The 17,461-nt window shown below is 45.3% G+C and overlaps 1 protein-coding gene across 14 annotated transcripts in view; it reads left to right on the forward strand.

The window, feature by feature from the left end:
• The window catches only part of LOC119390679 (gastrula zinc finger protein XlCGF8.2DB-like), a 170,833-nt gene that overhangs the window by 3,294 nt on the left and 150,078 nt on the right, over positions 1-17,461 (forward strand). For all 14 annotated transcript variants that reach the window (XR_007415957.1, XR_007415952.1, XR_007415958.1 and 11 more), the window contains exons 2-3: positions 4,583-4,648; positions 4,728-4,950. Coding sequence is in view for 7 of the 14 variants with exons in the window: in XM_049415101.1 (XP_049271058.1) it covers positions 4,583-4,648; positions 4,728-4,950 (289 nt within the window). In the remaining 7 variants the exon portion in view is untranslated. The remainder of the gene's footprint in view (positions 1-4,582; positions 4,649-4,727; positions 4,951-17,461) is intronic.

Consider the following 17,461-nt stretch of genomic DNA (forward strand, 5'->3'; position numbering starts at 1 on the left):
ACATTTACTATTAATAACGTCCCCTATACTTTCCTTGGCATTGTTGTCTGTTAGTGCTCATTAACATTTTATTCTTGTCGGATAAGGAACTACGTGATTATATTTTGCGGTAGGATGGAGTCATTGCACATGACCAGATGTATGTTTGTATGTTGTCTTTCTGAAAATAAACGTCAGTGGTAAAGTACTGCCTGTGTTGTCTCTCTTGCTTGTGTCCCCGTGTTTTTTGCGCTATTCCACAAGGCATTCGTACCAACTAGCTTGGCTTTCCTTACTACTCTAGCTGCTCACAATGTTTCAGGAAGCTGAAGTGTCCTTAATTATACTAACAGTTAATTGGCCCTTGTCTGAACTCCAGTTCTGCTCTGGTATCATATATATCTATTGTGTCACGTGGTTTATTCACGTACAAACGTGAAGGAACGATGAGGAACGTCGAGGGTCCAAAATCCAAGCAAGCGCAAGCTCGGGTCGCGTGGCTACCACCCACGATGTGGCTTGCTTTCTTGGCTGCTTCGTCGTCGTCTCGTACTCTTCACTACATTGGCCCCTGGTGAATAGCGGAGCCATCCTGGCGACCTAAGGCGTTGTCAGTATAGCGGGGTCGTAGTACGGCTTCAGGCGGCTGACATGGACGATTTCCCGACCACGACGACGTAAATCGTGGGATGCTGTCAGAGGCTCAACCTCATAATCGACAGGAGACGTGCGAGAAAGAATGCGGTAGGGCCCCTGATATCGGGCACGCAATTTCGAGGAAAGGCCAGGAGTGCTCGATGGGATCCAGAGCCAAACGAGGTCACCAGTCGTGAAAGTAGAGAGAGGTCGGTCGGTGTCGTGCCGTAGCTTTTGGTGGCCTTGGTCCTCGGTGGTCAGCGAACGGGCTAATTGTCTGCAATCTTCGGCGTATCTGGCAACGTCAGAAATCGCAGTATATTCAGACGAGTCCGGCGTATAGGGAAGCATAGTGTCCAGCGTGCAGGACGGGTCGCGTCCGTATAAAAGAAAGAAAGGTGAGAAACCGGTGGTCGCGTGCGTTGCGGTGTTGTACGCGTACGTGACGAACGGCAGGACGGTGTCCCAGTTGGTCTGGTCTTATGCCGTGTACATTGTCAACATATCACCGAGTGTGCGATTAAATCGTTCCGTGAGGCCATTCGTCTGCGGATGATATGCGGTGGTCATTCGATGAACGATGTTGCACTGGACGAGCAAGGCCTGAATAGCGTCAGACAGGAAAACACGCCCTCTGTCGCTCAAAAGTTCACGGGGAGCACCGTGGCGAAGGACAAAGTTGCGTAAGATAAAAAACGCAACCTCTCTTGCGGTAGCCGTTGGAAGTGCTGCAGTCTCTGCGTAACGGGTGAGGTGGTCCACGCCAACAATGATCCACCGATTCCCAGAGGAAGTCGGGGGAAGCGGGCCATATAAGTCGATGCCGACGCGGTCGAATGGACGTCCCGGACAAGGTAGAGGCTGAAGTGGACCGGCTGGGCGTTGAGGTGGAGCTTTACGCTGCTGACAAGCAGTACAAGCACGTACGTACTTGCGCACGAACGTGTACATGCCGCGCCAGTAGTATCGCTGACGCAAGCGGTTGTAAGTCTTCAGAGCGCCAGCGTGAGCGCTTTGCAGGTCGTTGTGAAAAGCAGTGCAGACTTCTGTGCGCATGTGGCGCGGGATCACTAGCAACCACCTCCAACCGTCAGGTGCGTAATTACGCCGATAGAGGAGGCCGTCGCGGAGTGCGAAATGCGTGGCTTGACGACGGAGAGTTCTTGACGCTGGATGAACCAATGAACCAGTCAGAAAGTCGACGAGTTCGGAGATCCACGCATCCTTGCGTTGCTCCGACGGCATGTCTGCGAAGTCAAGGGGCGTCAAGACAGCTGACGTGGCTGACGGCGAAGCTGTGTCAGGCGGTAACGGTGAGCGGGATAGCGCATCAGCTTCCGAGTGCTTCCGGCCGGATCTGTACACAACACGAATGTCGTATTCCTGCAGCCGAAGCGCCCAACGACCGAGGCGGCCTGAAGGATCTTTCAGAGATGAGAGCCAACAGAGCGCGTGATGGTCCGTGACTACTTCGAAGGGGCGGCCATAAAGGTACGGACGGAACTTGGTCAAAGCCCAGATTATGGCGAGGCACTCTTTTTCAGTGACTGAGTAGTTGCACTCCGCTTTCTTCAGGGTTCGACTCGCGTAAGCAACAACGTACTCGTCGTATCCTGGTTTCCGTTGAGCCAGTACAGCACCAAGACCGACACCGCTGGCGTCAGTATGGACCTCCATAGGCGCATTAGGGTCAAAGTGACGGAGTATCGGAGGTGACGTTAATAAGCGCCGTAGCGTCATGAAAGCTTCATCGCACTCTGGTGACCAAGCCGACAGGCCGTTAGAGGCTGTCAGTAGGTTGGTAACAGGTGCGATGATAGAAGCGAAGTCGCGCACAAATCGACGAAAATATGAGCACAGCCCAATAAAGCTTCGGAGCGTCTTGATGGAATTGGGCTTGGGGTACTCGGCCACGGCACGAAGTTTAGCGGGATCCGGAAGAACGCCTTCCTTGCAGACGACGTGACCTAGTATGGTGAGTTGGCGCGCAGCAAAATGGCACTTCTTGATGTTAAGTTGAAGGCCAGCAGAGGCGAGGCACGTGAGAATAGCGCGAAGACGAACAAGATGAGTCGGAAAATCGCGGGAAAATACAACAATGTCGTCAAGGTAGCACAGGCAGGTATTCCACTTGTGGCCACGAAGGATGTTATCCATCATTCGTTCGAAGGTAGCTGGGGTGTTGCAGAGTCCGAAGGGCATCACCTTGAACTCATAAAGCCCATCGGGAGTAACGAACGCAGTCTTCGGGCGGTCAGGGTCAGCGAGTGGAACTTGCCAATAGCCCGATCGTAAATCCAAGGACGAGAAATATTCTGCTCCTTGCAAGCAATCGAGGGCATCGTCGATGCGTGGCAATGGGTATACATCCTTCCGAGTTATCTTATTCAGGCGGCGGTAGTCGACGCAGAATCTGATAGAGCCATCCTTTTTGCGCACAAGCACGACAGGGGACGACCAGGGGCTCTCAGATGGCTGAATGACTCCGCGCGTGAGCATATCATCGACTTGTTCATTGATAACACGGCGCTCTTCCGCCGAAACGCGATATGGTCGTTGGCGTAAAGGGGCATGACCACCGGTGTCGATGTGGTGCGTGACGCTCGTTGTGCGACCCAGAGATGGCTGACCGCAGTCGAAGGATGAGCGGAACTCTTCTAGAAGGGCCAATAGTTCGCGTCGATGGTCCAATGATAGATCCGGGGACACAGAAGGGTGAAAAATGTCTGACTTCGGAGGTGCCGCAACAGGGGCTGTCATGGCATTCAGCTGGTGGTGAAGTGGGGCTTCAGCGAACTCCAGAAAGCGAAGCAGGTCAACGGCATGTATGCTTCCCAAACATTCCCCGCGAAGTAGACGAACGGGCGAGGTGCGCAAGTTGGCAATCGGCATGATGGTAGCGCCGGATTCGACGGTGAGTACGGCAAACGGCAGTCGTAGGGCGTGGCGGCGGAGAAACAGCTCTGACGGGGCGAACAGGACAGCGCCGTCAGGAGCGGCCGGACAAGTCAAGGCGACAAGGGTGGACGTGTTTGGGGCTACGTCAGCGTCGGCAGCAATGACAAGTTTACATGCGTCAGATATGGTAGGCCCCGAAACAGAAGATTGCAGCGGCGTAAGGGCGACTTGATAGCAGTCTTGAAAGCTGACCAAGATGGAAGCTCGGCCTCGTGGTTGTGATACCACAGTTGGGCTATGTCGGCAAGGTAGAATTGCACATACCCAAGCTTCATTGGATCGTCCCATCTGTTGCTGGCGCCGACTTTGTCATACCTCGACAGCCACTCGTCCACGTCCGATTCACCGGAGCCCGAGAAGATGGGGGGGTCCCGCTGAGGATACACGGCGCCACAAGTGACGTGGACAGCCGAAGGGCCAGGCTGGGAAGGAGTCTCGGTGGCCATGTTGGTATCACGAAGGGGGGGAAGCTTACAGGAGCGAAGATCCAGGGTCGTAGGGGAAACCCACGTACCTCCACCAAATGTCACGTGGTTTATTCACGTACAAACGTGAAGGAACGATGAGGAACGTCGAGGGTCCAAAATCCAAGCAAGCGCAAGCTCGGGTCGCGTGGCTACCACCCACGATGTGGCTTGCTTTCTTGGCTGCTTCGTCGTCGTCTCGTACTCTTCACTACAATTGCAACTTTTAATGTGAACAAGAACCGTGAAATTCTAATTTTAAGCATACTTTTTATGAATATTTGTAAAATCGGAAATGCTTAATCGGACATGCGTGGAGGAGAAGCAAGAGTGTTGCTCAGTACTCGTGCTGCTAAAAGACAAAGCTATGTAATGTGTCATTAAAGCCTTGTTAAATCGATTTTACTGTAGCGTTAAGCAGTGGTTTCACCAGTTTTTTTAAACGTATGACAAATATTTAATATAATATTTCCCATAAGTTCCTCTTTTGTTGTGTACGTGTCAGTAACTCATCTTTTCGCACCATGTTTCACTTTTTTGGACAGTTCCTCTCTGGAGACGCAATCGTTGGGCACACGCCAAGACCAAGTCATTGTAGCGAAACAGATCATGTAAGCATGCTTTCATTTCTTTCCTCAGCAATAATCTTTAGCACGATCACTCGCAACAACACAAGGTGATTTATTTCAGGATAACTTCACAGCAGAGCCAGAACATGAGGCAGCACCGGGTCTCCATCGCGAGTCGGGGAAAGCTGGAGAAACATCACCAGAGCCAGCGTGTGAGCCGTTGCGTGTCACAGATAAATCTGTTCAAGTGCGACTACTAACCCACCATGAAGCATCACAAGCAAATGAAGAGAAAATTCTTTCAACAAGTGCTACCCAAACGGAGCCTCAAGCTCTTTCTTCAGGTATGGCTCCACATTTGTTGTAAGAAAAAATTGAAAGCCAGTTCCACGCCTGTGAAATATGAGTAAACAGCTGAGCTGGCAAGCAATCCTCACTACTTGGCGAATGCAGATTAGTATGCGAATGGTGAATATTTGAACCGAATAGAATATTGATGACACCGAATCGACTACGAATACTAAACAAATACTCTTTGGATAGTTTTCGAATAGTAGCCATTTTCAAAACAGTCCTAGAACTCCACAACATTTTATTTTGAACAAATGTTCACAATCTTTCTCCAAAGAACACTGCGGTTTCTTTTAACTGACTCAAAACACCACAGTTATGAAAGCTTGTATGGAGCACCGACCAGAGCCTTCGAAATATTTTTTACTGTAGGTTGAAATACAGCGGTGACTATAGTAATCAAGGGGATACTTTGTCGCCTGCTTTTAAATGAAATTGAGACATCAAAACTAGACTGTATTGAATTCAACACCATGAGTACAGCTAAGCATGTAATGAAACAGATAAACCTATCATCGCAACATGAGCCTTGGCCCTGAAAGCATGCAAACATGAGTGTTGAGACCTGTATCTGCAAGAACAATTCACGCAATGACTACATTCACGTCTGTTGTTCATGAAGCTGAATGCATTTGTAGCCCCCACCTGAATGCAGTCATAGCCCCCAGCTTCAGTTATTACGGGATGAAGAGAGGAACTGATTAATACGATGCACCTTCAGTACAGTAAAAACTGAGTAAGTGTGGAGTTTTCAGAAGAACCTCCTTCATTCGGTTATCAATATAGCGCCGGCAATCTTCTAATAGCTTGGGCTGCATTAAGATTGGTAATTTAGTGATTGAAAGAAGAAATATGACTTTCAGGTGTTCCAAAGCATCATTTCTTTTGGGATTCTCACATCGATGCTGATTATTCGAAAATTCTCTGAAAAATATTCGTTATTTCGAATATGTACTATTCGACTCGAGTATCGAATCAAACAGAATGCTAGTTAATTCTCTGTTCGAAATATTCGAATATTCGCACACCCCTGTTACATTAGTCATAAATCGGCAAGTGCCAATAAATCTCCAGAATGGACAGTACTCCACACGGTGAAATGGCAATCGAATATGTCCAGATTGGCGAACAAGCATGTGTAAGCAGTAAGTGCGGGACATCTTAGTGCCACTCCTGAATTAATATACATGCGTAAGCCAGTGATATTGTTTTCGCTTCCTGTTATTATTATTTTGTAGTATAATGTGCTTGATCAAATGATGAGACTCGATCGTCACTGATTGTGATTCACATGACGTCATTATGGTAGATGCTCTCGATTGGTCCATATACGCGAAATATCACTTGTGAATTGTCTCCTACCCTGATTTGCCATGCAGTGGCCCACTTGTTCTTCCTTGTTTCGCATGAATATCGTGCGCGATCAACTGGTTTGGTTTGGGCTGGACAAGTGGTACAGCCTAAACCCCTCCTTTTAGGTGATGTTTAAGATTATTGTGCTGTATATTGAAATTGTGAACAGAATGGTCCTAATTGTAGTGTTTGAATTTCAGTTGAGAGCATCTCAGGGAGTTGTGCCTGTCTTTACAATGCGTTTGTTTAGGCTGGACAAGTGGTAAAAGAAGCTTTTGTATCTGGAAGTCTGTTCAACAATGTTAATGCTCATGCAAGTGTAGCGGAAAGAAAATATTTTCTAGATAAGCAATCGGCGCTTTTTTTCGTATACTGCAGTATGTAAACAATGATCTTAAGATATGTTTACAGCGGGGATCTTGTGTTATTTCACTGTGAATTGGTGCTCTGTAAGCGCTTGTTTTGGTGTTTTTGTGTTCTGCATACAAATTAGGGAAACCTGGAAGCTAATATGGACAAACTGCATTGCTCGCACAGCTCCTTGAAATTCGTGAATATCCTTGATTTTGAGAACATTAATTCAAAGTCCTCAGTGAAACCCTGGATATCAGTGAGCTCGATGAAATCCTTGAAAAAAAAACTCGTGGTTTTTGTTCCAATAAATCAAGTTAACTACGCATATCCATAAGTCACGCTGATTTTAGAGGCACATTTTCTGAGGAAAGCCAATCAAAGCCAGTTCTCTTCACTATTTATTTATTTATTTTATGTATTTTAAGATACTGCAGCCTTGATAGGCTATCGCAGGAGTGGGTACACAATACAAGAAAAATTTCAATACAACACTACTACGCAAAATGTACAGAGCCCGAAGATCAGTGGTTAATAATGTACAAAATGAATTCATCACGTGTAAAGGTTTAACATGGCTGGGCAACGCATTCCATATTTCAATAGTGCGGACAAATAAACTGTATGTATACGAGTTTGTTCGGTGACTAAAAGGAGTCATGTTCATTTCATGATGATGTCTGGTGGAAGTTGGTTTGGCGGGTGTGATGTCGCTGAGTAAAGGAAATCGTGGACAGTGAATGAGAGTGTAAAAAAACTTTAAAGATTCGACGTGACGACAAAAAGAGAGCGTGGTAAGCTGATGGCTATGAAGATGACAACTAGGTGAAAAATACCTATCGTAGCGACGATATATGAAGCGAACTGCTTTCTTCTGGACAGGTTCAATTTTTTTGATGTCAGATATTTTGTGAGGATTCCATATGACAGAGCCGTACTCGAGTATTGGACAAACTAGGGTTTGATAGGCCAGGAGGCTTGTGTTAGTTGGGGACAAACGTAGAGTACGTTGTAGGTACCCCAGTCTTCTAAGGGCACGATTACACATTACTTCAATGTGATGTGACCAAGACAGATTCTTAGTAAATGAAAGAACTAAATATTTGTATTCAGACACATTTTTCAGAGGTGAACCATTATATGAATAAGCAAAAGAAGAGGATAGAGAGCGTTTTGTAAATGACACGGAGACAGTTTTACGGAAGTTAATTTGCATCTGCCAGGTTTCACACCATGTTTGGATTGATGCGAATGAATCATTAAGAATGATGGAGGTTTTAATCGTATGGTACAAGACGCAGTCGTCGGCGTACATGCGAATCTTAACGGGAATGTTGTGTGGTAGATCATTTATGTAAATTAGGCAAAAGAAAAGAGCCTAATATGGAGCCTTGAGGCACGCCAGAGGTTACACTGGAAACAGATGATTGAAAAGACTTAAATTCTACATACTGAAACCGATTCGAAAGAAAAGAAGAAATCCAAATAACTTGGGATGGGCAAATAGTGAATTTGAGGTTCGAAGCGAATAGTAATTTGGTCAAATAATTTCGAATCGAATAGTTCGAATAGTATTTACCGCATATTATTAAGAAAAATTAGCATTGTTGTCATGACCCTTGCAGAATATTTTTAAGGATTGGAACTAGGTACGAGTGAATGTCACTTTTTTGGTTTGAAATGAAGCGGAAGCAGCCTTGAATAGTATCAAGATTTGAATAGCAGTAGGGTTATAAGTCGACGTTACAATTTAAAAATTACTATACTTGGTGCAAATATGCCCATATAACACACTTTTAAACTTAAATACATGTACATTTAACCTTGAAGTGTGGCTTCGCGGCAGTGCAGACTTCTCCTGGATGGGTCGCTTCACGGCACAGCAACCAGACGCTGCAGTGAAACCACCTTTACAGGGGGTTATGTGCGGTCAAATGTATACATATATTCGTTCATTTCGAATACTTCGAAATTTCGAATAATCTAAATTCGTATCGAAGCGAATTCGAATACTGTAATATTCGTTCGAATATTCGAAACGCCCTAATATTCGCCCATCCCTACAAATAACTAATGCTTGTTTGTTAAGGATGACGGAGAGCTTTTTTAATAGTTTACAGTGCAATACAGTATCGAATGCTTTTGAAAAATTAATGAAGATCGCGTCGATTTGGTCGCCTACATCGAGAGCTGCGTTATGATGAGTAAATTCACTGAGTTCGAATACGGTGCTATAACCACGCCGATAACCATGTTGAGCATCACATAAAGTATTATTTGACTCCAAAAATTCAGTGATGTGTTTGTATATTACGTGTTCAAGAATTTTGCATGAATTAGATGTAATAGCAAATTGGTCTATAATTCAATAAGGACTGTTTGTTTCCAGATTTAAATAGAGGGAGAATGTTAGTGGACTTCCATATTTGAGGGACATTCGAGGTTGAAAGGGATTTTTGAAAGATGATAGTTAAATCGCGACTAGTCCATAATGAATATCTAGTGAGGAATGCATTGTCTGTATTGTCCGGACTTCCTTTCTTTTTGGAATCTAATTTTAAAATCAAGTTCAATACTCTCTGATTGAAACAAAAATGTTATTAATTGAACTTTGAGACTGATGTGAACAAGGAGGAACAACGAAGTTGTCATGGGTGAAAACAGATGTGAAATAAGTATTAAATGCGTTAGCAATGATAGAAGTATCTCTCGTAACTGTTTCATTTATCTCAAAATAATCATTTGTTTGTTCTTTTGGTATAACGGCGCTCCAGAATTTTTTTGGGTTGCTGCTTAGCGATCCCGGAAGTGTTACTTGGAAGTAAAAATCACGGGCTCCATTTATTTTCATACGAAGTTCCTCCTTAAGAGAAATAAATTGAGCAGTATGAACGGCAGCATCTGCACGTCTAACACGCCGCAAACAACCAAGTCGTCGCGACAGATGCAATATTTCCCGAGTGATCCAGGGCAGCTCTGTATTGGTCTTTAATTTAGTTTTTAGTGGAACGAAGCGCGCAAGACACGTCTTAACAAGGTCACTGAAAAATTCCTTTAAAGCATTAACATATTATCAGAAAGACTAAGCAATTCAAACTGGCTGAAGGAAGCGCTAAGTGTATCTATGATGGAAACATCATCCGCATGGTTAATGTCGTGAAAAGTAGTATGTACATATCTTGATTTAGGAACAGGACAAGAAATGGATGCCAATGCTGCCTTATGATCTGATATCCCGTCTACTACAGTGCACTCATACCCACAATCGCAGACCCGAGGGCTATGAAAGATTAGATCTAAAATCACCGTACCTCTTGTGGCATCATGGACTATTTGTTTTAGACCGGAAATCAGTGAGAAGTGCAAAGCTTTTCTGTTCACTTGAGAGTCATGATTTGCCAATGACAGCGAAGGCCACTCGAAATATGGAACATTAAAATCACCCATGCATAACATATTTGGCGTAACATATTTGGCATAACATATTTGGCGATTTCATGGATGAATGCATTCAGGGAAATCAAAGGGTCTACGATATGGTTAGGTGGGCAGTAGAAGACGCCAACAACAAGAGTAAGTGATTCGAAATACACTTTACACCAAACTGACTCAGTTTGCAGCGGAGCATCAAGTACAGAGAACGTCAGGCCAGAGTGCAAATATAAAGCAACCCCTCCACCTCTGCCGTCAGCTCTATCAGTTCTTATAACATTAAAACCTGGCAGTGACACTTCGGCATCAGATATATCCCCATGAAACCATGTTTGCGCAACTCCAATGATATGGGGGAACAAAGACAAACTTAATGACAAGAAGTTGTAGAATTTACTAAACTTCCAGCATTGATATTTAAAATGTGGAGGTTATCAGGGAAGTCATGGGGATGTCAATGAAGATTAGAAGCAGTAGCTGCAGTGGACGCCTTAATGCCTCGATTGTGAGGCTTCACAATCACGTCAGAATGCGGATCCCAGTTGTAGCGCGCGTCGCCTATAAACACGTGGTCATACACTATGCGCACTGCTACAGCAAGATTTCGTTGCCTCCCATAGCTTTCTTCTGACGGTTCGTACGTTGTGAGAGAAGTCCTCTGATATGCGTTGACCAGAACCTTTCAGCTTGAACACATTTTTAAGAATTGGAGCTTTCTCGCGGAAATCCAGAAGTTTCAATATAATTGTGCGCGAACGATCTGGAAAACGTCAGCCAATCCTATGACATCTTTCGATTTGTGGGCAATCTATGTGAAGTGTTTCAGTGAAAAACTTAAAAACAGTGTTCACCAGTGTCGCATTATCTTCTTTTGGAGTTTCCGCGATTCCATGTAATAACAAAATATTGCAGCGCAATCTATTTTCCAAGTCATCATTCTGAGCCGTCAGCTGGATGACTTTGTTGCTAAGAGACTCGACGGTGCTTTGGAATACATCTAGCATCTCTTTAGGTACACTAGACACAGAATTTGATGACTCGTGAGCAGAAAGACGTGATTCGACAGCCTCAAAGCACAGACTAACAGAAGAACGAAGTTCAGCAATATCCTGGGTTTATCTTATTTTGGCCAGAAAGTAGTCTGGAAAACATGGCCGAAATTGAAAGTTCACTGTCAGAGGATGCCGAGTCACTGTCGTTGGTGCCCACAACCGCCCCTGATAATGATGCAGGTAAACCCGAAGTAGTGCTAGTATTTCCCGTTAAATTACCCTTGCATCCTCTGGGGCCGGGGTTGAGCTCAACATCGCCACTCAAGAACAAATAACTTCCACAGTACACAAGCTGGGCATAAACAGATATATATAAAGAAACAACGGTCTGTGGGCAGGTAAGCAGCAGCAGGTAACGATTGTCTGAGCAAGTACAGTAAGCGTTGTCTAAGTAACATACCTGCACAATAAAGAGGCATCGCATGAGCATTGTGTCACCACTGCTGCTGCCTCGCCCACTGAAGACGCGGTGTGGCTGTAAGTCTTTTATATCCGTTGCCGATAACATCAGAGATGGACTTGACAAGGAACTGTTGGTCAGGTGGAACAGCACAGCTGATGCCTGAGGACAGCGCAGGCGCATCAAGTGGCCAGCAAAGACCGTCTCTCGACAGAGTGACGGGCAAGGTTGGCTGGGTGCTGTTATGTTGATCGGTGAACAGGACTGCCGCTGCCGATGCATCCAGGGGCACCACGCTGTCCAAACAGAGCGTTGAAGATTCCATGAGGCTCGCAAAAAGCTGCACGATAAAGAGGCATCGCATGAGCATTGTGTCACCACTGCTGCTGCCTCGTCCACTCAAATGAGATATCTGCTACTCATATCCGCAAGTTCCCATTTAAAATTCGACAATGCCTGTGTTGTCTGGCGAATAATGTAGACTAGGTCGAACCCAATCCAACGCAAGTTATATGTAGTTCATGATCACGTCTGTCGGCCTCCTGCAAGCCATTTGTCCCTGTGAAGTTTGCGTTCTATGCCATGCACACATGTTGACTTTGACAAGATGGGCAGTTGACACCTGTCCAGCTGATGTTCACTCTTCCATGATGCATCTGCCTGCCGTTAAGATTGCCTGCCGTTAAGATTTTATAATATAAGCTCTACTAAGTCATGTCTCCCAAGGCAATTCATCGCGTCGGAATGACCTTGAGCTGCCATTGTGCATGCGTGGTAGTCATGACGTCACACCACGTGACACTCTCTTGATAGGCGTCACAGCTGCGGTCGCTCTGAGCCTCGCCAGTGTATTTCCACATGACTCATTCTTATCATTATCCTCCTCAGCCAGTTTTAGTCCACTACAGGACGAAGGCCTCTCCCAATGGTCTCCCATTTATCCTGTCCTGTGCGAGCGGAGTCCATTTTATCCTTGCAAACTTCTTAATTTCGTCACTCCATCCATCTGCCTGCCTCGACTGCATTTCCCATCGCAGTTGTCGGTCCTATGCATTATGTGGCCAGCCCAGATGCATTTCTTTTGTTTGATGTCAACTGAGATCAGTGTTGCGGAGTTGCCACTCCGGAATTGGAATGACTCTGGAGTCATTCTACATTTTTGCGACGTCAGAATGGAATGGGGACAACACTTGGAGGAATGGAATGGGATTGGAATTAAGCGCCTTTTGCACGGAATGGAATGGGAATGGAATTACGTCTTTTTCAAAAATAGAGCATGTTTTCGTCTACGTGCTGTTTTTCAATCTTCAAACATTAGCAAGTCAGAGCCTCGAATTTAACAATAAAGCAGTATTTTTAAAATGGCTTGGCTGATTACAAGCGTGGTACATTTATAAGCAACGCGCCTGCTACCATTCTGTCCTTATATAGACTGGGTTGCTCTGGAGTTTGTTGCTCTGAAGTCTCGACCTGAGAGCTGGTCAGCCCGCACTCCCACTGCTCCGGGGTGGGATCATTTCATTGTTATGGTTATTCTTTTTCCTTGCATCTTTTCTTTGCTCGGTTGCTACGGCTCGGCACATACCCACGTTCGCATCGCCAAGCAAAAAGGACATTGGGGAAGAATGTATTTTGCTACACCCTTAATTGCTACTACCGTAATATCATGCTCAGATTAGTCATGTAGGCCTGAGTACATGTTCTTTCGAAGTCTAAGCCCATAACGCATTCTCCAGGTCCACCTTTAGTTAGCCAGAGCCAAGGGTAGGCGTGGTGTAAAAGTGTGAACGATTTGCCAATTTGTAAAAGAGAAGTCGAGGCATAGGTCAGTGTACAAACAAATGCATTGTCCCAGCAAATACTGAAGGGAGAAACAAACTATCCCTGTGCACTGGTTCCCATACGAAAGTGGCGATTACTCTATGCACAGCCTCATCTTTATCGCACGAGCAGTTTAGTACCTGACAGATGTAAATAACCTTTGCAACAAGAAAGACATTGCATACCTGTGCACTGGCAAACACAGAAAGTTCTCCTCACCCCATCCATGCTTGCGAGGCTCGCTTGACAAGCGTGACTGCTGACGAGCAGTGCGGCACAGTGTTCCGTATTCGATGCAAAGGCACAAGGTGCCCAAGCGGTGCACTGTTCCAACTACAGTGAAACCTCGGTGATACGATCACAGCTCATACGAATTTCGGGGTGATACGAATTTTTCGTTGGTCCCGGCCAAGGCCCATTGGCGTCAATGTAATGGAGTACGGTTGTTGCAAATCGATTTTCACCCAGCGACGTTTGATACGAACGTTCGCTACCACCCAGGTTCGAAGAGGTGCTGTCCGCGGTGTCGCGGAAGACGCGCCAAGCACGTGCGAGCACGGGAACGCAAGCGTGGGCATGCGCGCCACACCGCCAAAGCGTCAGAATCACGGTGTAAGAAAAACACTTTTCTTACGGTCAGAATAGACCTTCAGAGACACGTCACGGCATCTGAGTGTCGAGAGTCACAACGCACCTGGTTCATTAATTAAATGCACGCGCACGGGCCGTATATTTACGAGTGCTGGTATGATTGCCGACATCTAAAACCTTAACTGACAATCATTCAGGATTCTTCCTGACGTTGCTGCAGCCCTGACAAACAATAAATGAAAATGTACGCCAGCTTTCTTTTGTCGGGTGCTAATTTTCCATGCTTTCTGGTGATGCGAATTTCGGATGATACGAATATTTTTGGTGTACCCGTGAGATTCGTATCACCGAGGTTTCACTGTAATACCAGCAGATCTAGAAGGTTTTGTTCCCTATTAACGAAATCTTAGTTTTCTCCGTATTCACGACCGCTCCAGACGCGTGGCAAAACTGCTTAGTCCTCTTGAACGCTAGTTTTGTCAGCATAAAAATACGCTGTGTCGTCATTTTAGCATTAACACATTTAACCTTAAGCAATATTAAAACATCACCATCCGTTCAAACATGCTGACCATGCAAATACTATAAATAGTGGGAGAACTGCCCCTATTGGAATTAGTAGGCTGGTTGTACTGCACGAGATATGTCACCAAGCTACTATCCCTTGATCTTGGTAATGTGTTTTGCGTACTTTTGTAGTTCTTAATGCATCTGGTGACATCAGCTTTATGGGGTGTTCATTCTTAACTCGATAAAAATATCAAGATGCCTTTCCTACGTTGAGGAATTGCAGGAATGGAATTGAACTGCCCGGCCATTCCCGGTGTGGGAATGGGCTAAGTTTTTTTCATTCCGAGGAATTGAAAGGACTGGAATTGCGGCAAGTTCTAATTCCCCGGAATTGGAATGGAATGGAGGCGCCCATTCCGCAACACTGACTGAGATATCTGCTATTCCTGTTTGCTCCCTAACCCATTCTGCCGTCCTCTGATCTCTGAATGTTAGTCCTATCATTTTTACTTCATTGCAGGCTGCATGATGCACAATCTTTTTCTCAAGTTGGTTTCTTATCCTCCATAACAGGGCTGATAACCTGAAACCAACCCATAACGTAATTTCATAAGAACCCCGGTTATGAGCCCTTAACAGGGCCCTTAACAGAACTCATTTCCAAAGTCTTGCAAGGAACTAATGTAGGCTGACACTCTGAATATTCATAGAATTTTCATGCATATATTCTGTACAAGCCCTGATTAAACTGACTTCATTTCGAAGGTTGCTGGTTCAGTCCCTGCCAGCGGCAAATTTTCTTTTCGTCCACTTTACTTTGTTCACATTTATATCATAATTGTTCGAAATAGCATCCCCTATACTTTCCTTGGCATTATTGTCTGCTAGTTCTCATTAATATTGTGTCTAACAAAGAAAAAGGAGCCTTTGAAAAATTCCCCTTCTCTTCTTCGTATACAGAAACAGTTCCTTGTGTAATGCACATAAATTTACTCATAGAGTTGACCACTAAAACAGGGATGCATGCCTTTGTAACCCATGTGAATGTTCTTGTTGCTGTCTTCACATTTATCGGTTTGTTTTGTATTAACTTCTTTCACTCATTTTATTTCATATGCTTCATGTCTTGGCATATGAACTGGTTGTATTGATGTACAGTGTTCTGTGGATACTTCTCTGCAAAAAAAGAGCTACAGTAAGGAGTCTAATGGGTTAGTGTTTATTGTCACATATTTCAAAGAAATTTGGCTTTATAGATATAGCGTCAGGATGACATCTAAACCGGATTATTTTTTTCAGCACCTGGTGTTTCCTTGTTTTAGTGGGGCTCTGCAACACTTTTCCAAGTAATCATGGAATGACTTCATTAAAGGGACTGTCTACCGCTCGGAAAAATTTTTGTGATTGTGGTGAAAATGAGAAGATTGTTCGTCACATCGGCGGCAACGAGCATGCTTTTGCCCCATAAAAAGGGAATTATATTTTTAATTTGATGTTGAAAATCGTGAAAGAATGACCGCTAGCGTCACCCAACGGCGATGTGGTTCAATCCACTGGTATGACAAGAAATCTTCGCAGGTAGACTCATTTTGCTTAAAAACAAGCATGTATAACTTGAAATTGTATTTTACGCACTTGAGGCACCTTTCGGTTACGTCAGAGAGTAATTTTTTGCCTTTTTTCTCACGCATCCAAAAAACGCCAGGCCTGCGCTGAAACCGCAGCACAGTCACAGTGAAAGCTGGAAGAGCGGCGTTTCTAGAGCCCGTTAAGCTCTCTTGGGGCTACAATACAAGTACTACACTAGAAAGGTACCCACTACACCATAAATCACAATTTTTGTGAAGTTGGGAAGCACCTACTAAGCCATTATTCGTCATTCTGCGGAGAAGCGAGGCACCGGCTACACGTCTGTAAGGCATTATGTGCACTTTGTTGACGCGACGACTGATGACGATGAAGAATTATGGCTCAGCCCTTTGTAATGGGTTGGAATCTTTAAACGGCCCACCACTTATGTAATTTGCATTGGGTGACGCCCGGTCGCTATTTTCCTCCCCCGTCATGCTGTATAACATACGTTGACGTGGGAGAGAGACGGGGGGGGGGGGGGGGGGCGAAGAATTTTACTGAGACCCCGAGGAAATGGATCGTGCGCTTATGGGCTTCCTTGGCAAGCAATACAAGTGCACTTGCGAGGAACCCACTACGCTATAAATCATTGTAATTTTTTAGAAGTAGGGCAGCAGGCACTGTGCCATTTTTCGTCATTCTACGGAGAGCGTTGGTACCTGCCATACGCATGTAAGGCATTATGCGCACTTTGTTGATGCTGTGCCTGATGACGATGAAGAATTATAGCAGAGTCCTTCGTAATGGGTTGGAAGCATTCAACAACCTACTCGTTGCGCAATTCGCATTGTGTGGCGCCTGGTTACAGAATTCGCGTTGTGCGACACTTGGTGCTTATTTTACTCTTCTACCACGCTATATTGCATATGCTAATGTGGTTCCTTCCCGACATGAAGCCTGTATAGGACCTTTTTGCAAAGCAGTTTCAAGCACCGGCATGGCTCAGAGGTTGAATACTGGGCTCCCACGCAGAGGGCCCAGGTTCGAACCTCGTTCCATCCTGGAATTTTGTTTTTATTTCGTTTTTTTTTTTCTTATTTCGAGCGATACTGGTTACAGACACCGGCGGCGGCGGACAACTACGGCGCCAAAAACGGCTGGTGAAATGATCTCATAACAGCTTTCGCTGTAAAAGGCGCCCGGTGGCGCTGCTCGCGGCGCCGTCTTCAATTTCTTCTGCTTCAACTCATGCGCTATGCCATGCGGCTCTCCGCGCTGGTCGTACTGTGCTGCTGTATTGTTGTTAAGATGTCTCACATGTGCTGCGCTGTGAAGGCGCGCATATATTGTCTCTTTTTGATGAATCGACTTGGCTTGGACTGCGGCAGCAGTGCTAAAATGAACGCATAGACTGCGATTACA

This window comes from Rhipicephalus sanguineus, chromosome 4, assembly GCF_013339695.2.
Source record: "Rhipicephalus sanguineus isolate Rsan-2018 chromosome 4, BIME_Rsan_1.4, whole genome shotgun sequence".
Lineage (NCBI taxonomy): Eukaryota > Metazoa > Arthropoda > Arachnida > Ixodida > Ixodidae > Rhipicephalus > Rhipicephalus sanguineus.